This window comes from Acipenser ruthenus, chromosome 21 (genome assembly GCF_902713425.1).
Source record: "Acipenser ruthenus chromosome 21, fAciRut3.2 maternal haplotype, whole genome shotgun sequence".
Classification (NCBI taxonomy): domain Eukaryota; kingdom Metazoa; phylum Chordata; class Actinopteri; order Acipenseriformes; family Acipenseridae; genus Acipenser; species Acipenser ruthenus.
The window spans coordinates 14,385,744-14,410,684 of record NC_081209.1 but is presented as its reverse complement, the minus strand read 5'-3'; the positions used below and the strand labels follow the sequence as shown (position 1 = coordinate 14,410,684).

Sequence of the window (24,941 nt, the reverse complement as noted above, 5' to 3'; positions counted from 1 at the left end):
CTACCACCACCATGCTTGACCGTTGGTATGAGGTTCTTACTGTGGAATGCAGTGTTTGGTTTTCGCCAGACATAACGGGGCCCATGTTGGCCAAAAAGTTCCACTTTTGACTCATCTGTCCATAGAACATTGTTCCAGAACTCCTGAGGATCATCCAGGTGCTTTGTGGAAAACTTGAGACGAGCATTCATGTTCTTCTTAGTGAGCAATGGTTTCCGCCTTGCTACTCTGCCATGAATACCATTTTTGCCCAGTATCTTTCTGATGGTGGAGTCATGAACACTGACCTTGTGACATCTGTCACACAAAAGTAAATATTATATAAGTGGTCCATTTAAGCGTACCACTTTTTAGCCTGGCCAGGTATTCAAAATGTGTTCTTTAAAGTCAGAATATATGATACTTCAATGTATGTTTACTGTTACCCTTTTAAGAGTGGGTTTTAGGAAACGTTGCCCCTTAAATATGTTGGAGGACCTTGACCTTTATAAACCCTGAACTAATGCACTATGGGACGGCACCTTTTCCTGTTGGGAGTTTGTACTCTGCTTAGTTTGCTGCTGAAGGTTTGCCGTCGGGTATTTCATGTGTACAGGTTTTCTAAACTTAGATGTGTTAATGCAAAACTGTATAAAGTTAGATGTGGACTCTGTTTATCTAGCTTTAGTTTTTACAGTTTTAGTCAATGTTCTTTGTTTAGCAAACGTTGCTGGCACTTATTTTTTTTTCATTGCTATTTCCTGGAGGAAAACAAGACATACCCTTGGATTTTGGATTACAGCTGTGTTTTTGGACTTTGTGTCGTCTTTCTGGAGCGCTCATGGACAACCACACAAACCGGTGAGACCGAACTGATTTATTATTATTTTTGTACGGCGGATGTTTGTTTCATTTCCTTTTACTTTATTTTTGTTGGTGGATTACAAACTGAATTTTGATTTTTTGGGGTTTATCTATTTTTTGTTTGTTTATGATACTGGACTATTATTTTGGGACATTTCTACTGGACATTATTTTTACTTATTTATTGCCTCTGTAGGCTTACAAGGGGATTTACCACCATCCTATTTCTGTTTCGACTTAATTTTATGTGCATGGGTCAGCAGCTACCCGAGGTACTGTGGGTCATAAAATTGTTTGGTAATCTGGACAAATGTTTTGGAATTAAATGTTTTGCACCCAAACGAACCTAGCAATCCTATTTTTGCTGTGTATCTGCCTTTCTGCCATCTACTTTTTATGTCATTTTCAAGGAGTTTTTGGTAGTAACCAATTCTTATTCTGGGAATGTTGTGTTGGCCTTTTGGGTCAAAGGTAGATTGTTACAACCTTAGCCGAGGCGAGAGAGGCCTGCAGATCCCTGGATGTTGTTCTAGGGTTCTTTGTGACTTCCTGGACGATTTTACGCCTTGCTCTTGGAGAGATTTTGGCAGGACGGCCACTCCTGGGAAGATTCACTACTGTCCCAAACTTTCTCCATTTGGACAATATGGCTCTGACTGTGGTTCGGTGGAGCCCCAGAGCCTTAGAAATGGCTTTGTAACCCTTTCCAGACTGATAGGCATCAACAACTTTTTTCCGGAGGTCTTCTGGAATTTCTTTTGTTCGTGGCATGATATGCCTCTAGAACCTGTGTGATGACAACTTCACTCTGATGGTAAGGGCCAAAGTTAGTCAGTATTATATTGGGCAGGGCTGGCCCAAATCGGGCCTGGTTGTTAACCAAAGTACACAAACAGCTGACCCTAATTATCCCTTTAATTGGGTTGAGTTAACAAGGGGGGGGCAATAACTTTTTCACACCTGAAGATTGCATGTTTGATAACTGGACACCAAACAAATGAAAGAAGCACCAAACTTTGGTGTCATTTTTTCTCTCAGACTCCCTCTATATACTACTACAACCCACAAAAAATCTGACCAAATACAATGTGAAAAATGTGCAAAAATGCAGAAAATCAGACGGGGCAAATACTATTTCACGGCACTGTATATACTACGTATAGTAACGTTCATGGGTTTTTTCACAGCGTGAACTCGTAGGATATGTAGACACATTGGCTTGTGTTGCTGTGTTCTAATGTAAAGTTATACTGCGAGGGCATTTTACACAACTCTTGGAATTCCCAGATATGATGTGGGCTATTTTATTGTTTCTTGGTTTTTGTATGTTTTGTCTTTTAGGAAGCAGTTTTTTACACAGTTATACATGTATGGTATGGCCTACCAGGTGAAGTAGTAGTAAGTAAATCTAAAAAAAATAGATTCCTTCAGTACAGCCAAATGTGCACTAGGAAGAGACGTGCCTTGATGGAATGAACAGCCTCTTCTTATTCCCAAACTTCACTCATACATTTAGAGTGCCCAATTATTTTACCTCCCATTGTCTCTCCAATTTAGAATGTCCAATTCCCTTCCCTAACCACAGCCTTCCCACACTGCTCTGGAGCACTGCAGGGTAATTATCAGTCCTATGACTCCCCCTGCACAGCACACAGCCAGGATGCTCCTCTGCGCTCCCCTGACTGTATCACTCCCCCTGCACAGCAAACAGCCAGGACGTGAACCTGCGCTCCCCTGACTGTATGACTCGCCCTGCACAGCGCACAGCCAGGACGTGAACCTGTGCTCCCCTGACTGTATGACTCACCCTGCACAGCACACAGCCAGGACGCTCCCCTGCGCTCCCCTGATTGTATGACTCCCCCTGCACAGCACACAGCCAGGACATGAACCTGCGCTCCCCTGACTGTATCACTCCCCCTGCACAGCACACAGCCAGGACGTGAACCTGTGCTCCCCTGACTGTATGACTCACCCTGCACAGCACACAGCCAGGACGCTCCCCTGCGCTCCCCTGATTGTATGACTCCCCCTGCACAGCACACAGCCAGGACATGAACCTGCGCTCCCCTGACTGTATCACTCCCCCTGCACAGCACACAGCCAGGACGTGAACCTGCGCTCCCCTGACTGTATGACTCACCCTGCACAGCACATAGCCAGGACCCTCTCCTGCGCTCCCGACTGTATGACTCCCCCTGCACAGCACACAGCCAGGACCCTCTCCTGCGCTCCCGACTGTATGACTCCCCCTGCACACCACACAGCCAGGACCCTCTCCTGCGATCCCGACTGTATGACTCCCCCTGCACAGCACACAGCCAGGATGTGAACCTGTGTTCCCCTGACTGTTATACTCACCCTGCACCCCACGAGGCTGTGCTTTTGCTAGGTGAGCCACTGATCTAATGCATAGTCGCTATAGTATACCGGGATACCAAAGACAACCTCACTGCTTTTGATGCTGTTAAGTCACGTTATTGATTGCAAATGATTGTAATAAATCAATGAATCTCATTTTCAATACGATACTTCCAGCTCAGGGGAGGCGGTTTGAGAAATGGTTTGTGGCCATGCAGAAGAGGAGCAGTGTAACTCATGACCAGCACAGTGAGAAAGTGTATGAAGTGCCATCCGTTTTGAAGACCACTGATTACATTTTCATAAGCATGTAGGAGATGACAAATAGCTAGGCTTGCTCCTTTTCAATCAAGGCCTTTAGAGCAATGTATTTATTTTAGAGCCGACAGACACAAGTTCTGAATTGAAACATCATGAAACCTGGTTGTGAAAGCTTTGCTACTTAATGCAATTATTTTCCATCTATTCTTTGCTTCTGACCAGCAGCTGACCAAATGCAGCGGGAGTGAGATATCCAAGCTGAGTAAAATCACAGCAATTGAAAACGTGTGTCAATCATAACTGACACTTTCCTATTGGTGATTCTGCATAGACTGAAAGTGGTGAAACCGCTTGTAGAATTAACAGGTTTCACACTTCTAATGAAGTTAAAAAAGATTAGAGATTTATTATGGTATTTTGTGAGCCTATGAAAACTAAACGTTGAAAAGGAGCAGGACCACATATAACACCATCATTTTAAAACATGTTGAATCACTGAAGGAAGAGATGGGGTAATCCCTGCTGATGCATTTGGACTGGAATGGCCCCATATCAAGGTTGTGGACTCACTGCTCGGCCCAGACTCTCTGCGCTGGGCATGTGCTCCAAGTCCACGAAGGGGTGTGCGAAGAACTCGTCGAAGGAGATGCGAGTTTCGGGGTCCCTGTCCAGCAGCCGCAGCAAGAGGTCTCTGCACTCCCTGGAGACATGTGGACTCGGGCAGAGCTGCAACACAACAAACACACAGTCACACAACACGACACACAACACAACAAACACACCGTCATACAACACGACACACAACACAACAAACACACCGTCATACAACACAACAAACGCACCGTAATACAACATGACACACAACACACACCGTAATACAACATGACACAAAACAAACACACCGTCACACAACACAACAAAAACACTGTCACACAACACGACACACAACACAACACAGTCACACAACACGACACACAACACAACAAACACACTGTCATACAACACAACAACACCGCAAACACACTGTCACACAATACAACAAAAACACCTTCACACAACACACAACACAGCGACACTACAAACACACCATCACACAACAAAACAAACACACCGTCATACAACACTACAAACACACCGTCATACAACACTACAAACACACAGCAACACAACAAACACACCGTCACACAACACAGCAACACAACAAACAGACTGTCACACAACACTACAAACACACAGCAACACAAGACACGTCGTCACACAACATAACACACAACACAAAACCAATTCCAAAATGTTTTTCCAATATTATAACAGCAAGAGAACATTCAAAGAGGAGGTTAAATGTCTAAGAGACACAAATGGCAAAATCATAGATGAAGAAAAAAAAAATAGCAAATATATTAAATGATTACTTTTTACAGGTTTTTACAAAGGAGGACACGGACAACATGCTCCACATGTCGACCTGTTCCTATCCAATTTTAAATAACTTTAGCATAACAGAGGCAGAAGTGTTAAAGGGACTAGGAGCTCTTAAAATAAACAAATCCCCTGGGCCAGATGAGATCCTCCCAATAGTACTCAAAGAAATGAAAAGAAGTTATTTACAAACCACTAACCAAGATCATGCAACAGTCTCTTGACACAGGGGTTGTACCAACAGACTGGAAAATAGCAAACGTAATACCGATCCACAAAAAGGAAGACAAAACCGAACCAGGTAACTACAGACCAATAAGCCTGACTTCTATTATATGTAAACTTATGGAAACTATAATAAAATCCAAAATGGAAAATTACCTATATGGCAACAATATCCTGGGAGACAGCCAGCATGGTTTTTGGAAAGGGAGATCATGTCTAACTAACCTACTTGACTTTTTTGAGGATGCAACATTGAAAATGGATAACTGCAAAGCATACGACATGGTTTATTTAGATTTCCAGAAAGCTTTTGACCAAGTCCCGCATAAAAGATTAATTCTCAAACTGAATGCAGTAGGGATTCAAGGAAATGCATGCACATGGATTAGGGAGTGGTTAACAGGTAGAAAACAGAAAGTACTGATTAGAGGAGAAACCTCGAAATGGAGTGAGGTAACCAGTGGTGTACCACAGGGATCAGTATTAGGTCCTCTGCTATTCCTAATCTACATTAATGATTTAGACTCTGATATAGTAAGCAAACTCGTTAAATTTGCAGACGACACAAAAATAGGAGGAGTGGCAGACACTGTGGAAGCAGCAAAGGTCATTCAAAATGATCTAGACAGCATTCAAAATTGGGCAGACACATGGCAAATGAAATTTAATAGAGAAAAGTGTAAAGTATTGCATGCGGGCAATAAAAATGTGCATTATAAATATCATATGGGAGATACTGAAATTGAAGAAGGGAACTATGAAAAAGACCTAGGAGTTTATGTTGACTCAGAAATGTCTTCATCTAGACAATGTGGGGAAGCTATAAAAAAGGCTAACAAGATGCTTGGATATATTGTGAGAAGTGTTGAATTTAAATCAAGGGAAGTAATGTTAAAACTCTACAATGCATTAGTAAGACCTCACCTAGAATATTGTGTTCAGTTCTGGTCACCTTGTTACAAAAAGGATATTGCTGCTCTAGAAAGAGTGCAAAGAAGAGCAACCAGAATTATCCCGGGTTTAAAAGGCATGTCGTATGCAGACAGGCTAAAAGAATTGAATCTATTCAGTCTTGAACAAAGAAGACTACGCGGCGATCTGATTCAAACATTCAAAATCCTAAAAGGTATAGACAATGTCAACCCGGGGGACGACTTTGACTTGAAAAAAGAAAAAAGGACCAGGGGTCATAAATGGAGATTAGATAAAGGGGCATTCAGAACAGAAAATAGGAGGCACTTTTTTACACAGAGAATTGTGAGGGTCTGGAACCAACTCCCCAGTAATGTTGTTGAAGCTGACACCCTGGGATCCTTCAAGAAGCTGCTTGATGAGATTCTGGGATCAATAAGCTACTAACAACCAAACGAGCAAGATGGGCTGAATGGCCTCCTCTCGTTTGTAAACTTTCTTATGTTCTTAACACAACAAACACACTGTCATACAACATAACACACAACACGACAAACACACTGTCACATAACACAGCAACACAACAAACATACTGTCACACAACACAACACACACACTGTCACACAACACAACACAGCAACACAACACAGACACTGTCACACAACATGACAAACACACCGTCACATAACATGACAAACACACCATCACACAACATAGCAACACAAAAAACAGTCACACAACACAGCAAACACACCGTCACACGACAAACAGTCACACAACCGGTTCTCTAGATATAGGTAATGTGTGATATACGTACAAAAAGACAAACAGACAGGCACTTCTTATAACATCACAGCTTATGATCTTCAGTGCTGTACCCCTTTTCTACTCTCCTTTAAGAATTCAGCTGATACCTGTTCAGGCGAGTATCTCAATCACAAATGAGAAACGTGGTAACAGTAAAAATAATTTAATTTACTTTTCTTCTGTGAGACAACTCAATTGGCTTTTTAATTGGCCAAGCCTTCATTTTTTATTAACAAGCAGAACAAACGAGATCGCAACATGTTAATAAGCAACTAATCTTTATTAAAGCTATCAAGACAAGAAAGTATGTTAGGCTGGACACACTATTACAAGCGTTCTGCATGACTACATTATAAAGAGAAGTCGCTTCTGCTTTGCAATGAAAAAGTAAGACTTACGATTTAAAAGCCCATGTAGTTGTTTCATAGAAAAAGCCTGTAAATTAAATCAATGTAACTATTAACACGTTTCTCAGTTGTGATTGAGATACACGAAAAGCTTTACAAGGGTATTAACTGAATTTTTAAAGGATAGTACAAAAGTCTGCGGAAAACCAGAAGCCCTACATAATATATACAATATGGGCTGAATGGCCTCCTCTCGTTTGTAAACTTTCTTATGTTCTAAAAATCAGGATCATTGTACTACAGCTAAAACCAAACTGCAAGTGTGACATTGAGACAGAAGCCTCTATAACCTCATATTCGGATTCCCTTACTAAAGAATGTCCTTTTCAAGCTTATCATAATCGGATATGCAGCTCTCTAGATATATGCACAACTCTAAAATAAAGTCAGACAGACATACAGCCTCCATATACCCCAAAATAACGATACATTCAATAGGTTGAGAATGTCCTCCTGAACTTCAGGGTTATTTATCACCAGCAGAGGGCAGTAATAACACTGGATACTCGCTACACACAGAAATGCTGTGAAACATTGTTTTAACACTGAAGACACCAAACTTTTCAAGTTTCTTTCAGTACTATTGAGTGTTTAATGGTAATGGACGCTCAACCAGAAAATAAGAAAAAAGCAAACAAACAAACATTGTATGTGCAGTCAATACCTTACATTTCATAGGGAGTGATTTGATGACAGACAGACACATTGTAGATGCAGTCAGTACCTTACATTTCATAGGGAGTGATTTGATGACAGACAGACAGACAGACAGACAGACAGACACATTGTATGTGCAGTCAATACCTTACATTTCATAGGGAGTGATTTGATGACAGACAGACAGACAGACAGACAGACAGACACATTGTATGTGCAGTCAATACCTTACATTTCATAGGGAGTGATTTGATGACAGACAGACAGACAGACAGACAGACAGACACATTGTATGTGCAGTCAATACCTTACATTTCATAGGGAGTGATTTGATGACAGACAGACAGACAGACAGACAGACAGACACATTGTAGATGCAGTCAGTACCTTACATTTCATAGGGAGTGATTTGATGACAGACAGACAGACAGACAGACAGACAGACACATTGTATGTGCAGTCAATACCTTACATTTCATAGGGAGTGATTTGATGACAGACAGACAGACAGACAGACAGACAGACAGACACATTGTATGTGCAGTCAATACCTTACATTTCATAGGGAGTGATTTGATGACAGACAGACAGACAGACAGACAGACACATTGTAGGTGCAGTCAGATCCAAAATGGAAAATTACCTATATGGTAACAATATCCTGGGAGACAGCCAGCATGGTTTTAGGAAAGGGAGATCATGTCTAACTAACCTACTTGACTTTTTTGAGGATGCAACATTGAAAATGGATAACTGCAAAGCATACGACATGGTCTATTTAGATTTCCAGAAAGCTTTTGACAAAGTCCCGCATAAAAGATTCATTCTCAAACTGAATGCAGTAGGGATTCAAGGAAATGCATGCACATGGATTAGGGAGTGGTTAACAGGTAGAAAACAGAAAGTACTGATTAGAGGAGAAACCTCGAAATGGAGTGAGGTAACCAGTGGTGTACCACAGGGATCAGTATTAGGACCTCTGCTATTCCTAATCTACATTAATGATTTAGATTCTGGTATAGTAAGCAAACTTGTTAAATTTGCAGATGACACAAAAATAGGAGGAGTGGCAATCACTGTTACAGCAGCAAAGGTCATTCAAAATGATCTAGACAGCATTCAGAATTGGGCAGACACATGGCAAATTAAATTTAATAGAGAAAAGTGTAAAGTATTGCATGCGGGCAATAAAAATGTGCATTATAAATATCATATAGGAGATACTGAAATTGAAGAAGGGAACTATGAAAAAGACCTAGGAGTTTATGTTAAAATGTCTTCATCTAGACAATGTGGGGAAGCTATAAAAAAGGCTAACACGATGCTCGGATATATTGTGAGAAGTGTTGAATTTAAATCAAGGGAAGTAATGTTAAAACTCTACAATGCATTAGTAAGACCTCACCTAGAATATTGTGTTCAGTTCTGGTCACCTCGTTACAAAAAGGATATTGCTGCTCTAGAAAGAGTGCAAAGAAGAGCAACCAGAATTATCCCGGGTTTAAAAGGCATGTCATATGCAGACAGGCTAAAAGAATTGAATCTATTCAGTCTTGAACAAAGAAGACTACGCGGCGATCTGATTCAAACATTCAAAATCCTAAAAGGTATAGACAATGTCAACCCAGGGGACTTCTTTGACCTGAAAAAAAGAAACAAGGACCAGGGGTCACCAATGGAGATTAGATAAAGGGGCATTCAGAACAGAAAATAGGAGGCACTTTTTTACACAGAGAATTGTGAGGGTCTGGAACCAACTCCCCAGTAATGTTGTTGAAGCTGACACCCTGGGATCCTTCAAGAAGCTGCTTGATGAGATTCTGGGATCAATAAGCTACTAACAACCAAACGAGCACGATGGGCTGAATGGCCTCCTCTCGTTTGTAAACTTTCTTATGTTCTTACATTTCATAAGGAGTGATTTGATGACAGACAGACAAACACTTGTGCTGTCCATCCCTTACCTTTCAACACTGAATTCAGACAGACAGACATCCTTAACTATTAACCACTCAATAGGACTACATTTAGAATTAATGAAAGTTTCTTTTAGACAGACAAACAGGAGACAGCTTCACTTTGCTCTCCAATGCAGTCTGTCCATTTCCTTTCACAGACACTGAATTCAGACAGACAGCACTGTCACCACCCCCAGCCCCAGATTTCTCACATGGCCTCCCTCCCACTCTCCCACCTGGGCTGTGTGTCCCTCCTCCTGTCTGCAGATTCCCTGACTGTCTGAGCAGGCCGTGGCCCCTCGGGAGTGCTGTTTGAAGGTAGGAGAGCCTGGTCAGACAGACACAGCTAACTCGACCCCGTCAACGACACTGGACAGCCTGGTCAGCTCCCCAGCTCCAGACAGACACAGCTGACTCGCTCCCGTCAACGACACTGGAGAGCCTGGTCTTGCTCCAGACAGACACAGCTAACTCACCCCCGTCAACGACACTCGAGAGCCTGGTCAGCTCCCCAGCTCCAGACAGACACAGCTAACTCACCCCCGTCAACGACACAGCAGAGCCTTGTCAGCTCCCCAGCTCCAGACAGACACAGCTAACTCGCCCCCGTCAACGACACTGCAGAGCCTGGCCAGCTACAGATAGACACAGCTAACTCGCCCCTGTCAACGACACTGCAGTCAACTACTCGTGGGCATATAGCTGGGGGGAGCTCATTTTAAGTTCAGTGTAAACTTCTACTAAGGCCTTCTGCTGGACAAACAAATGAGAGTTTCTGTGAACAAAACAAAGCATCTCCGGTAGCATAATCGAATGATTTGTACACATGAAGCATAGTGGAAATACGAAAAATTGTACCGTTGCTAGATCTAGAGGTTATAAACAATGTGGCATTGAAAGGGTTAATGTAGACCCCACCTGTAATAAATGACACATATACGTCATTTACACAAGTTTCCTCATACCACCTACAGCTGTTTGAGTCAGAGTGAAACAGCAGACTGACACTGTGCAACACAGGGGTGGGATGAGCTTCCACACAAGCATCTTGAATAGGCAGCCAGTAAACCCTTAGCAAGACTTCCTGTTCTTTCCAATACACGTGAACCACACAAGCATCTTGAATAAGCAGCCAGTAAACCTGAGCAAGACTTTCTGTCCTTCCTGTCCATACTTCTGAAGGTGTGTTCTACATTCTACATCAAAGCTCAGACACAGACCCAGTAGTTTCCTGCTCATTAAACATGCTGCATGTTTAAACATCAACTTTGTTGATTTTGACCAGACCTGCTTTTACATGAGACTACAGATTGTCCTTGCAGTCTTTTCAAACTAAAAACACTTCAAAAGGCAGACAGGCTTCCCAGCGACATCGTGTGAGAAGTACGAGTGGACAAGTACAACGCAGTTAGAAGCAGAAAGGAGGAATTACATCTTTAAATTTGGAGTTGCTTTAATCAGAAAACATTGCAGCTTAAAGCCTTGCAGCTGCATGTATTTATCTGATAAGCTGAAACTCGGAGTAGCTGATTCAAATCCCGCAGCGTTCTGGGACACGGGGGAGGAACCGTGCACGCAGCACAAAAACAAACAAAGGCAGACCGGCTTCCCAGCGACAGCGTGTGGAAGCGACATCGTGTGAGAAGTACGAGTAGACAAGTACAACGCAGTTAGAAGCAGTTTGAAAGCCGGTTGACAGCTGCAGAAGCTACACTAAACTAAAAAAAAAAAAAAAAGGTCTTCAAGCCAGTAATCTGTGACAGCTGCATGATGTGGGAAATCCGAGAAAACCCAACAGAGCTCAACCAAGTTTGTGTAAAGTGCCACATGATCCAGGACTTGCTTCAGCGATTAAGCCCGCTAGAAAAGGAGCTGGAGGAAATGAGACAGCAACAGGAGCTTGAGGAGCTGACACACCCACAATTCATGGAAGTCTGCACCCCTAGCAGACTGAAAGCCACCAGGGAGATGGAAGAGAGTCGAAACAGCTGGGTTCAAATAGGCAGATGCAGGGAAAAAAAGAAACTTCGTCAAACACAACCACCAGAAATCCAGACATCCAACAAATTTGAGCCACTTCAACATTTAGATGACCAAAACCAACATCAAGAGAATGAAAGAAACAACACCCAGGACCCTATAAACAGTGCTGGCCAGGCAGCAAAAAGAAGGGAGGTCATGATTGTTGGGGACTCCATACTGAGAAACACAGCAAGTTCAGTTCGCAGTTTGGATCCCCTTACTACAACAGTGTGCTGCCTTCCAGGAGCCTCAGTCAAGCACATCACTGAGAATGTGGACAGGCTCCTAAAACGAACAGGAGACGACCCGATAGTAGTCGTCCACATTGGTACAAACAACATTGGTAGAGACAGGCCAAGATCCCTGCAAAACAAATTCAGAGAGCTAGGAAGGTAATTAAAAGACAAGACCAAAACTGTGGTATTTTCTGGGATACTGCCGGCACCCTGCAAAGGACCATATGGACAGCTGGAAATACAAAATCAAAATGCATGGCTGAAATCGTGGTGCACACAGGAAGGCTTCACCTTTCTTGAACATTGGAGCACTTTCTACAACAAGGACTATCTATACAGGTGGGACGGACTGCACTTAAACAGATAGGGAACCAATCTACTCAGAGAAAGGATCCTTCAGGCGGTCCAGAAGCATTTAAACTAGAAAGGAAGGGGGGAGAAAACAGAAAAACAGAAGGGAGACCACATCAAAACAAGGGCAACAACTCAGGTAAGACCACTATTAAATGTATTTATCTTAATGCTAGAAGTCTCAGAAACAAAATATTAGAACTTGAAGCTACTGCACTAACAAGTAACTACGATGTGATAGGTGTTACAGAAACTTGGTTGTCTGAGAGTGATGGAGACGAATATAATATTAGTGGGTACACACTATATAGGAAAGACAGGCAGGACAGAAGAGGCGGAGGGGTAGCGCTATACATAAGAAATAGTCTTCAAGCCCAGGTGTTAAATCAGGACAAAGAAAACAATGCAGAATCAATATGGGTCAGAATAATGGACACAAATTCAAAGGGCATAATAATAGGAGCATGCTATAGACCGCCAAATTCAGACGCTGAGCAAAATAATCTGTTGTACAATGACATTCGAAATGCGTGTAGAAAAGGAGAAGCCATACTAATGGGGGATTTCAACTTTCCCTGTATAAAATGGGAAAACCCGATGGGGGTCACGACGGACGAAATTGAAATGGTAGAAATTACAAATGACTGCTTCCTAGCGCAATTTGTCAAGGCACCGACTAGAGGGGAGGCATGCCTTGACTTAGTCGTTTCAAATAATGAAGACAGAATAACTAAAACAGAGGTCAGAGAGCCATTGGCAAACTCAGACCACAACATGGTCTCATTTGAAATATTTTTTAAAACCCCAAAAGTAATGACTAAAGCTAAGGTTTACAATTTTAGAAAAGCAAACTACGAAGGTATGAAACAGAGGCTAATAGAAGTAGATTGGAGTAAAATAGAGAAAACATCCACAGAAAAAGGATGGCTGTTTTTTGAAAATGTAGTACTAGAGGCACAAAACAATTACATCCCAAAAGTAGACAAATCTAAATCAAAAACAAAATGGCCAAAGTGGTTTATAGATCAATTAAAAAAAATATTCAGCGAAAAAAGGCACTTTACAGAGCGATTAAAAGGGACCAAAAACAAAGCACACAGAAAGAGTACTTGGAATTGCAAACACAAGTCAAAAAGGAAGTTAGAAAGGCCAAGAGAGAGATAGAAATCAATATTGCTAAGGGGGCTAAAACCAATTCCAAAATGTTTTTCAATATTATAACAGCAAGAGAACATTCAAAGAGGAGGTTAAATGTCTAAGAGACACAAATGGCAAAATCATAGATGAAGAAAAAAAAATAGCAAATATATTAAATGATTACTTTTCACAGGTTTTTACAAAAGAGGACACTGACAACATGCCCCACATGTCGACCTGTTCATATCCAATTTTAAATAACTTTAGCATAACAGAGGCAGAAGTAAAGGGACTAGGAGCTCTTAAAATAAACAAATCCCCTGGGCCAGATGAGATCCTCCCAATAGTACTCAAAGAAATGAAAGAAGTTATTTACAAACCGCTAACCAAGATCATGCAACAGTCTCTTGACACAGGGGTTGTACCGACAGACTGGAAAATAGCAAACGTAATACCGATCCACAAAAAGGGAGACAAAACCGAACCAGGTAACTACAGACCAGTAAGCCTGACTTCTATTATATGTAAACTTATGGAAACTATAATAAGATCCAAAATGGAAAATTACCTATATGGTAACAATATCCTGGGAGACAGCCAGCATGGTTTTAGGAAAGGGAGATCATGTCTAACTAACCTACTTGACTTTTTTGAGGATGCAACATTGAAAATGGATAACTGCAAAGCATACGACATGGTTTATTTAGATTTCCAGAAAGCTTTTGACAAAGTCCCGCATAAAAGATTAATTCTCAAACTGAACACAGTAGGGATTCAAGGAAATGCATGAACATGGATTAGGGAGTGGTTAACAGGTAGAAAACAAAAAGTACTGATTAGAGGAGAAACCTCAAAATGGAGTGAGGTAACCAGTGGTGTACCACAGGGATCAGTATTTAGTCCTCTGCTATTCCTAATCTACATTAATGATTTAGATTCTGGTATAGTAAGCAAACTCGTTAAATTTGCAGACGACACAAAAATAGGAGGAGTGGCAAACACTGTTGAAGCAGCAAAGGTCATTCAAAATGATCTAGACAGCATTCAGAATTGGGCAGACACATGGCAAATGAAATTTAATAGAGAAAAGTGTAAAGTATTGCATGCGGGCAATAAAAATGTGCATTATAAATATCATATAGGAGATACTGAAATTGAAGAAGAAAAAGACCTAGGAGTTTATGTTGACTCAGAAATGTCTTCATCTAGACAATGTGGGGAAGCTATAAAAAAGGCTAACAAGATGTTCGGATATATTGTGAGAAGTGTTGAATTTAAATCAAGGGAAGTAATGTTAAAACTCTACAATGCATTAGTAAGACCTCACCTAGAATATTGTGTTCAGTTCTGGTCACCTCGTTACAAAAAGGATATTGCTGCTCTAGAAAGAGTGCAAAGAAGAGCAACCAGAATTATCCCAGGTTTAAAAGGCATGTCGTATGCAGACAGGCTCAAAGAATTGAATCTATTCAGTCTTGAACAAAGAAGACTACGCGGCGATCTGATTCAAACGTTCAAAATCCTAAAAGGTATAGACAATGTCAACCTGGGGGACTTCTTTGACTTGAAAAAAGAAAAAAGGACCAGGGGTCATAAATGGAGATTAGATAAAGGGGCATTCAGAACAGAAAATAGGAGGCACTTTTTTACACAGAGAATTGTGAGGGTCTGGAACCAACTCCCCAGTAATGTTGTTGAAGCTGACACCCTGGGATCCTTCAAGAAGCTGCTTGATGAGATTCTGGGATCAATAAGCTACTAACAACCAAACGAGCAAGATTGGCTGAATGGTCTCCTCTCGTTTGTAAACTTTCTTATGTTCTTATGTTCTTATATCAAAGTGCCGTATATAGCCCTAGAGCCATGTGTCAAACAGCCATGTGTCAGATAGGATTTGTTCATTTCATCTGAAGCTGTTCATTAGCAGAAGATATCAGACTGGTGTTGATAGGGCACCCTCAAGTTGTCAGCACGACTGGAGACAACATTTTTTAGTTTAGGAGAAACTTATTACAAACAACTAATCATGTGTAAAGACTAAAACATTGTTTGACAGCCATCTGATCTAACAGTAACAATGGTTTGTGAGATCTGAGTGTTAAAATTCCAAACAAATATGGGTGGCAATTTTTACATGAAATTAAACTTGATAGGTGGCATTTACAAAATGTCACGTTATTTAGCACAAGCATTGCAAAAATGCATTACTTATTGAACAGATTATTAGTGTCCAACACAGAACACCTACAATAAACCAACAAGAGCAATGCTGCAGATTGAAGAAGAAAGTATTCCTGGGAATCAAACATTTCACACAACCAATCAGGTTTACAGCATTCTGCCAATGGGAAATCCCACTTTAATACAAGGGACTGAAACGTCTGAATGACGGAAAATACTCCTCCTATGGGCCACAAAGAGGGGCACATCATAACTGTTCGCGTAAGTGGGCTAACCTTGGCTTTCCACAGCCTGTAGAAGAACTAAACTGGAGTGGATCTTGCCCCTGGTAGCTCCCTGGGGCCCGTGTCTCTGTGTGCCAGCAGGAGGCACTGTGGGGTTTCCTCACCTCAATGGGTTTGTCACTGCGGATCTTCTCCTCCAGCTCAGTGTAGGAACGGGAAGCGAAGGGAGGGCGTCCAAACAGGGCCTCTGTAAAGAGACACCGGGGGAAGCATCAGGCCGCGTCTTTCACCTCTCAGCCTAGAACTCTAAACACTGCACAGTGGAATATGGCTTACCTTGGACCTTCACAAGGGCATTCCTTACCTCTAGAACTCTAAACACTGCACAGTGGAATATGACTTACCTTGGACCTTCACAAGGGCATTCCTTACCTTGAAATGGTCTTTAAAATGGGAGTGCTAACCAAGGCTTTAACCCATGTTCTAACCTCTTATTAACATTACCATCAGCAGTCCTTGTTTGTTTATGTTAGTATGCAGACACACACAGCTCTGGAGACACTGCTGCTCCTGGTACCTTTGCTGTAGTTTGAAATGCAGCCAGCCAGATCAGTGCATGACGTGGGAAATATCTGCACAATTCAGATCTTCAGCAAAGAAAACAGGGGACCACGAATAGCATTACTAATGCCAGAAGAAGAACACGCTGGTCAGCACTCTTTTAATAAGGACTTGTTTGACTACTTCACTGAAGTCACTGAATTACCAGGTAACTGGGTGCACATGTTTGTACTTTGTTGTGTTACTTTTCCAGTCCCATCCTTATATCACAACACACTAACTAGACATTAAAAATGTAAGAAAATAAATATTCTGAAAATGTAGACAATATAGATTATTTTAATATCAAATTAATTACAGTAGTTTCCTGATTTTAATAATAATAAAAAAATAATAGCCACATAGACAGACAGCCAGCTAGACAGCCAGCCAGATGTGCAACAAACTGTAGTGTCTTTTTTTTAAGCTGTGTTTGTTTGGGAATTTCAGTGTGTTTGTGTGGGAATTTCAGTGTGTTTGTATGGGAATTTCAGTGTGTTTGTGTGGGAATTTCAGTGTGTTTGTGTGGGAATTCAGTGTGTTTGTGTGGGTATTTCAGTGTTTTTTGGGATCTGTGTGGGATATTGTCTTCCTTGGTCTCGGCTGGGGTATACAGCAGCCATGTTGTGTGTCTAGCTAGATGCACAGATAGGCAGATAAACTGTGCAGAGCTAAAAAAAATAAATTACATTAAAAGTGGCCTTTCTATGTGTTTTGGAGTGGTGTTCTTTTACTATGATTTCAATGAACTTTCCAATACATGAAGCCAAGACAGATGTCACAGAGTCACACGGTGACTTCTAAAGCCGATTCCCTCCTGCAGGAGCCATGGAGACCCTACAGGGCCAGAGAGCAGCCTTACCGTAGAGAATGACCCCCACTGACCAGAGGTCAGCACGAGCGTCGTACTGCTGGCTACACACCATCTCAGGAGCCATGTAGAGAGGAGAGCCCCGCAGTACGTGCTTCTCATCCCAGGGAGACATGTACTGAGCAAAGCCGAAATCTACAGGGAGAAAACACACCGGCTTAGCACTGAGAAAACACTGGCTTAGCACTGAGAAAACACACTAGCTTAGCACTGAGAAAACACACTAGCTTAGCACTGAGAAAACACACTAGCTTAGCACTGAGAAAACACACTAGCTTAGCACTGAGAAAACACACTAGCTTAGCACTGAGAAAACACACTGGCTTAGCACTGAGAAAACACACTGGCTTAGCACTGAGAAAACACACTGGCTCAGCACTGACAAAACACACTGGCTCAGTACTGCCAAAACACACTGACTCAGCACTGACAAAACACACTCCCTTAGCACCGAGAAAATGCACCGGCTCTCAACACAGTATCTCAATTGTTGTCAGTATTTCACGTACAGATGGGTTTGTCTACAGTAAAAGCCAGCCCAATGCATTCCCTTAAGTGTTGCGATAGCCTCAGCCTTTCCAGGAGTATTTATTAAGAAACCCACAGATTGCAACTAGCAAAACAATTAGTTTCATGGTCACATTTTTGGCTGTTGCAACAAAACTAGTCTACATCCTGTGACATCACACCACAGTTACAGCTGTGCTCCTGTACTGTCTGTTTAAATACCAGCATGGACAATCTAGACCATCCTGTGACATCACACCACAGTTACAGCTGTGCTCCTGTACTGTCTGTTTAAATACCAGCATGGACAATCTAGACCATCCTGTGACATCACACCACAGTTACAGCTGTGCTCCTGTACTGTCTGTTTAAATACCAGCATGGACAATCTAGACCATCCTGTGACATCACACCACAGTTACAGCTGTGCTCCTGTACTGTCTGTTTAAATACCAGCATGGACAATCTAGACCATCCTGTGACATCACACCACAGTTACAGCTGTGCTCCTGTACTGTCTGTTTAAATACCAGCATACAAAAAACACAGGTCTTATAGAATGTTTCTTAGAAATGGTAAAACAGTGACATCTAGGAGAAATGAAAACACTAAAAGTAACATTTAAAAGGAAATCTTCCACCAAGAAATGTCAAAACGTCAACCTAGTTTCCAGTTTCAGGTTGCCAGTGAGATAAGTTTCTGAGCAGCTGGGAAACACAAGTAAGCGCTGCTGCTGAGAGGGGTTCAATGTGACTCATTAAAGTGCACTTCTGTTTTTTTTATTGTCCAAATATTGTACCAACATTTTTATAATGCCCAATGATGTCCTCTGAATGCAGCAATTCCCCACAGCAGCTCAGAAGACCTGAAGGTCAGTAAGGGTCCTCCTATCCCCTGAAGGTCAGTAAGGGTCCTATCCCCTGAAGGGTCAGTAAGGGTCCTCCTATCCCCTGAAGGGTCAGTAAGGGTCCTCCTATCCCCTGAAAGTCAGTAAGGGTCCTCCTATCTCATGGCCTCTTTCTAGCTAGGAACTCGAGTACAGTCCACTGTAACAAGTTGAAGAGAAGCAGTCTCTGCCCATGTAGCCTCCTAAGCAGTGAGACAGCCAGAGCCAATGCTCCCTGTGGAATGCCCAGCCAAGACCAGCAACTTGGCAGCGCCAGGACCTTCAAACCACGCTGATCTGACTAGGGTTTTATTTCACTTCAATTCAATTGTATTTATTTCTACAGCACCTTTCATACCAGAGTATCTCAAAGCGCTTTACATGTTGGTGAAAACAGAAAAGTCGGCAGTTTCAAGAAATTACAAAATAACAACACATAATTATAATAACAATATCAATACATAACAACAATTATTTATAAAAACAGCTGAAGAAAACAGGAAATGAATAAGAATAATAGATAAAACACAACATTACAAAAATAAGCAAGTGAAATAGATAAAAAAACAATTATATTTCTAAGTCAGGTTAAAAAGGTTAGACTATAAAAGTAAGTCTTTAATCTTGACTTAAAAACATTGACCGAAGCAGCATGTCTAATAGAAAAGGGCAATGACTTACCCTGCATCGAAGCAGCACGTCTAATAGAAAAGGGCAATGACTTACCCTGCATCGAAGCAGCACGTCTAATAGAAAAGGGCAATGACTTACCCTGCATCGAAGCAGCACGTCTAATAGAAAGGGGCAATGACTTACCCTGCATCGAAGCAGCACGTCTAATAGAAAAGGGCAATGATTTACCCTGCATCGAAGCAGCACGTCTAATAGAAAAGGGCAATGACTTACCCTGCATCGAAGCAGCACGTCTAATAGAAAAGGGCAATGACTTACCCTGCATCGAAGCAGCACGTCTAATAGAAAAGGGCAATGACTTACCCTGCATCGAAGCAGCACGTCTAATAGAAAAGGGCAATGACTTACCCTGCATCGAAGCAGCACGTCTAATAGAAAAGGGCAATGACTTACCCTGCATCGAAGCAGCACGTCTAATAGAAAAGGGCAATGACTTACCCTGCATCGAAGCAGCACGTCTAATAGAAAAGGGCAATGACTTACCCTGCATCGAAGCAGCACGTCTAATAGAAAAGGGCAATGACTTACCCTGCATCGAAGCAGCACGTCTAATAGAAAAGGGCAATGATTTACCCTGCATCGAAGCAGCACGTCTAATAGAAAAGGGCAATGACTTACCCTGCATCGAAGCAGCACGTCTAATAGAAAGGGCAATGACTTACCCTGCATCGAAGCAGCACGTCTAATAGAAAAGGGCAATGACTTACCCTGCATCGAAGCAGCACGTCTAATAGAAAAGGGCAATGACTTACCCTGCATCGAAGCAGCACGTCTAATAGAAAAGGGCAATGGCATACCCTGCATCGAAGCAGCACGTCTAATAGAAAAGGGCAATGACTTACCCTGCATCGAAGCAGCACGTCTAATAGAAAAGGGCAATGACTTACCCTGCATCGAAGCAGCACGTCTAATAGAAAAGGGCAATGGCATACCCTGCATCGAAGCAGCATGTCTAATAGAAAAGGGCAATGACTTACCCTGCATTGAAGCAGCATGTCTAATAGAAAAGGGCAATGGCATACCCTGCACACCATGTGGCCGTGTCTTTACCACTCTGCAACCCACAAAATTGCACTTCTAGGCTTACATTTTAAGCCACTAAAGAAAAGACATGGTAACTCCATGTCACACGTCTTCAATGAGAGTTGTTGTTGTAATGTGGTAGCACCCACCTGCCAGTTTGAGCAGCCCTCCATTCAGAAGAATGTTCTGAGGCTTCAGGTCCAGGTGCGAAATGTTGCGCTCGTGGAGAAACTGCAGGGCACAGGCTGAAGGGACGGTGGGAGGGAGGGAGAGAGGGAGGGAAGGAGAGAGGGAGGGAAAGAGGGAAGGAGGGAGGGAGGGAGAGAGGGGGGAGCAAAAGAGGGAGGGAGGGAGGGAGGGAAGAAAGGAAGAGAGGGAGGGAGGCAAGGAGAGAGGGAGGGAGGCAGGGAGAGAGGGAAGAGAGGGAGGGATGCAAGGAGAGAGGGAGGGAGAGAGAGAGGGAGCGAAGGAGGGAGAGAAAGATAGAGGGAGGGAAGGAGGGAGGCAGAGAGAGAGTGAGTGAAGGAAGAAGAAAGAGGGGGAGGGAGAGACGGAGGGAGAGAAGGAGTTTTAATTACCACCATGGCCACTGGGGATTATCATAAAGTAAAACTGACATTTGGAACATCTGAGAAGTGATATCTGACCAAAAACATTTCAATGTGTAAAAAAACAGCCAAGTTAGAATAAACGATCAGCCCTAGAAATCCAGCAGGGTGTGCAAAACAAATCCCCAGGCCCTCCTTACCAAGCTGCTGCAGGAAGCTTCGAGCCACGCGCTCAGGGAGGAGCCGGCGACTGCGGATGAATCTGGACAGATCCCCCCCAGAGCAGAACTCCAAGATCAGGTAGATGTTTTCCGAGTCCCACTGCGGAGCCGGAACACAGACAGGAAACTCCATCAACGCTCACAGACTACCTCTCTTATTCCATGGGGGGGGGGGGGGGGCTCACGGCAAAGGGGCTGCTCTCTCCATAAATAAAATAAGCACAGCACACACATGCACGTTCAATAACCACAGCACACACATGCAAGTTCAATAACCACAGCACACACATGCAAGTTCAATAACCACAGCACACACATGCACGCTCAATAACCACAGCACACACATGCATGCTCAATAACCACAGCACACACATGCACGCTCAATAACCACTGCACACACATGCACGTTCAATAACCACAGCACACACATGCACGCTCAATAACCACAGCACACACATGCACGCTCAATAACCACAGCACACACATGCATGCTCAATAACCACTGCACACACATGCACGCTCAATAACCACTGCACACACATGCACGCTCAATAACCACAGCACACACATGCATGCTCAATAACCACAGCACACACATGCACGCTCAATAACCACTGCACACACATGCACGCTCAATAACCACTGCACACACATGCACGCTCAATAACCACAGCACACACATGCATGCTCAATAACCACAGCACACACATGCATGCTCAATAACCACAGCACACACATGCACGCTCAATAACCACTGCACACACATGCACGCTCAATAACCACTGCACACACATGCACGTTCAATAACCACAGCACACACATGCATGCTCAATAACCACAGCACACACATGCATGCTCAATAACCACAGCACACACATGCACGCTCAATAACCACAGCACACACATTAAAGTTCAAGTAGTCTTCTGTTTGTACAGCATATGGAAAAGAGAGAATATTTAACCCTGTATCACACAGCTGAATATCAAGCTCCTCATATGCGTAGCAAAGCTCGTTTTGAATGGACTTTGACTTGAATGGAATTCCGTGAGATTCCTCAGGTATGATTTTTTAAAACAGGTGACATCATCAGTGCTGATATGTACAACACAGCACGGTAACAACTGAGAATGGCACAGCCGATGTCATGAATAGGGTTTCTTTGTGATGTGTCGTAGAATACAGCACTCTGATTGGCTGACAGATCCGAGCAGTCTATAAATAAACCATGTACAAAGTAGTTTATAATATGAAATGGCAATGCAGAGTTTCCTGAAAATGGATTCCCAAGACAGTGTGACATATCTTCATGTTTCCCCAGATTGTGTTACACTAAATAACTAACGCTACATACACCAAATTTCAGCAAAATTAGAAAAAACAGACAGATGTACAGACAGAGAGACTCTCCATAAATACCCGGAATCTGATATTCAAATAATCAAATAATGCCAATACCAAGCTGTGTAACAACTGGATAAGCGCTTCTCCAGATATATGGAAACGTGTGAAGTGTGTGTACACACGCCTCCACTACTGCATATCACGTGTGTGTACACACGCCTCCACTACTGCATATCACGCGTGTGTACACACACATTCACTACTGCATATCACGCATGTGTACACACGCCTCCACTACTGCATATCGCGCCTGTGTACACACGCCTCCACTACTGCATATCACGTGTGTGTACACACGCCTCCACTACTGCATATCACGTGTGTGTACACGCCTCCACTACAGCATATCACGTGTGTGTACACACGCCTCCACTACTGCATATCACGCGTGTGTACACACGCCTCCACTACTGCATATCACGCGTGTGTACACACGCCTCCACTACTGCATATCACGTGTGTGTACACACGCCTCCACTACTGCATATCATGTGTGTGTACACACGCCTCCACTACTGCATATCACGTGTGTGTACACACGCCTCCACTACTGCATATCACGTGTGTGTACACACACCTCCACTACTGCATATCACGTGTGTGTACACACGCCTCCACTACTGCATATCACTCGTGTGTACACACGCCTCCACTACTGCATTTCACTCGTGTGTACACACGCCTCCACTACTGCATATCACGTGTGTGTACACACACCTCCACTACTGCATATCACGTGTGTGTACACACGCCTCCACTACTGCATATCACTTGTGTGTACACACGCCTCCACTACTGCATTTCACTCGTGTGTACACACGCCTCCACTACTGCATATCACGTGTGTGTACACACACCTCCACTACTGCATATCACGTGTGTGTACACACACCTCCACTACTGCATATCACTTGTGTGTACACACGCCTCCACTACTGCATATCACATTTACAGGGTACTGAATCAGAAGACAGGATAATAAGATGAACTCTAAAACAAAGAGGGGCTGTTGTGTTTCTGTGAGCATGTGGTTCTGGTGGATATCTGAACTCTATAGAGTGTTTGTTGTGTTTCTGTGAGCATGTGGTTCTGGTGGATATCTGAACTCTATAGAGTGTCTGTTGTGTTGCTGTGAGTGTGTGGTTTTGGTGGATATCTGAGCTCTATAGAGTGTCTGTTGTGTTGCTGTGAGTGTGTGGTTCTGGTGGATATCTGAGCTCTATAGAGTGTCTGTTGTGTTGCTGTGAGCGTGTGGTTCTGGCAGCACTGCATTGATCTGGTGGATATCTGACCTGGAAGTCCTTGAGCTGGACGATGTGTGGGTGCCGCACTGTCTTCAGGATCTCGATCTCAGTCAGCAGGTTCTCCACTGAAGCCTTGTTCAGACCCTTCTTCCCAACCACCTTCACCGCCACCACCTCCCTGCTGTCCTTCTGCAGGGCAAGAGGAAGGGAAAGTGATTTGAGATAACAAAATACTTCCAGAAATCTTACCAGTTGTGCTCCTCCATTAGCTACTTGGGTCTCAAATGCACCGTTTTCAAAGAAACATGTGTTATAACAAACCTGTATTTTCAATTTAAAATATATCTGATACAACTAGGTTAAAGAAAGCTTTGGTTTCTATGCCTTATTCTCAGGACATATGTTGCACTTGCTGGGATATTGCACCTTAGCAGTGTCTGTCAACTGGGGAAGCATCTGGCTGGTATATTACAGGAAAGAAGCCATTGAAGGGGTGGGGACAATTACCCCCTCCAGGTGCAATCACAGAGCAAGCGCACCACTATCTGAAAGCATTGACATCAAACAGGGGTTTCTCAATTGAGTGCAGTGCCAGATATCATGGTTTAAAATGAAAATGCATGTTACTGTACAAGTTTATTTGAAAATGGGATATTTGAGACCTACACAACGGATGGACGTGCACAGCAGGCTAGATTTACAGAATTATTGTGTGAGCTACTTTAATTTCAAGATTACATACTTACATCTGTAGAGTCCTATAATTATGTTTTATTATATTATTGAATTGTGGTTTGTCACACTTGAGAATTATTGTATTTCTTGTTCTTATTGTATGACTTATATTGTAACACTTGAATGTATTTGTATTTGCTTGCGATTGTAAGTCGTCCTGGATAAGGGCGTCTGCTAAGAAATAAATAATAATAATAATAATAATAATAA

General features: G+C 42.7%; 1 protein-coding gene across 3 annotated transcripts in view; it reads right to left on the bottom strand.

Annotated features, from left to right (window-relative positions):
• Positions 1-24,941, bottom strand: part of LOC117428104 (serine/threonine-protein kinase ULK3-like) — a 59,088-nt gene that overhangs the window by 32,741 nt on the left and 1,406 nt on the right. For all 3 annotated transcript variants that reach the window (XM_058994852.1, XM_058994853.1, XM_058994854.1), the window contains exons 2-7: positions 24,045-24,185; positions 21,330-21,450; positions 20,731-20,826; positions 17,464-17,607; positions 16,166-16,248; positions 4,036-4,191 (exon numbers count right to left, since the gene is read on the bottom strand). In XM_058994852.1, the coding sequence (XP_058850835.1) occupies positions 4,036-4,191; positions 16,166-16,248; positions 17,464-17,607; positions 20,731-20,826; positions 21,330-21,450; positions 24,045-24,185 (741 nt within the window). The remainder of the gene's footprint in view (positions 1-4,035; positions 4,192-16,165; positions 16,249-17,463; positions 17,608-20,730; positions 20,827-21,329; positions 21,451-24,044; positions 24,186-24,941) is intronic.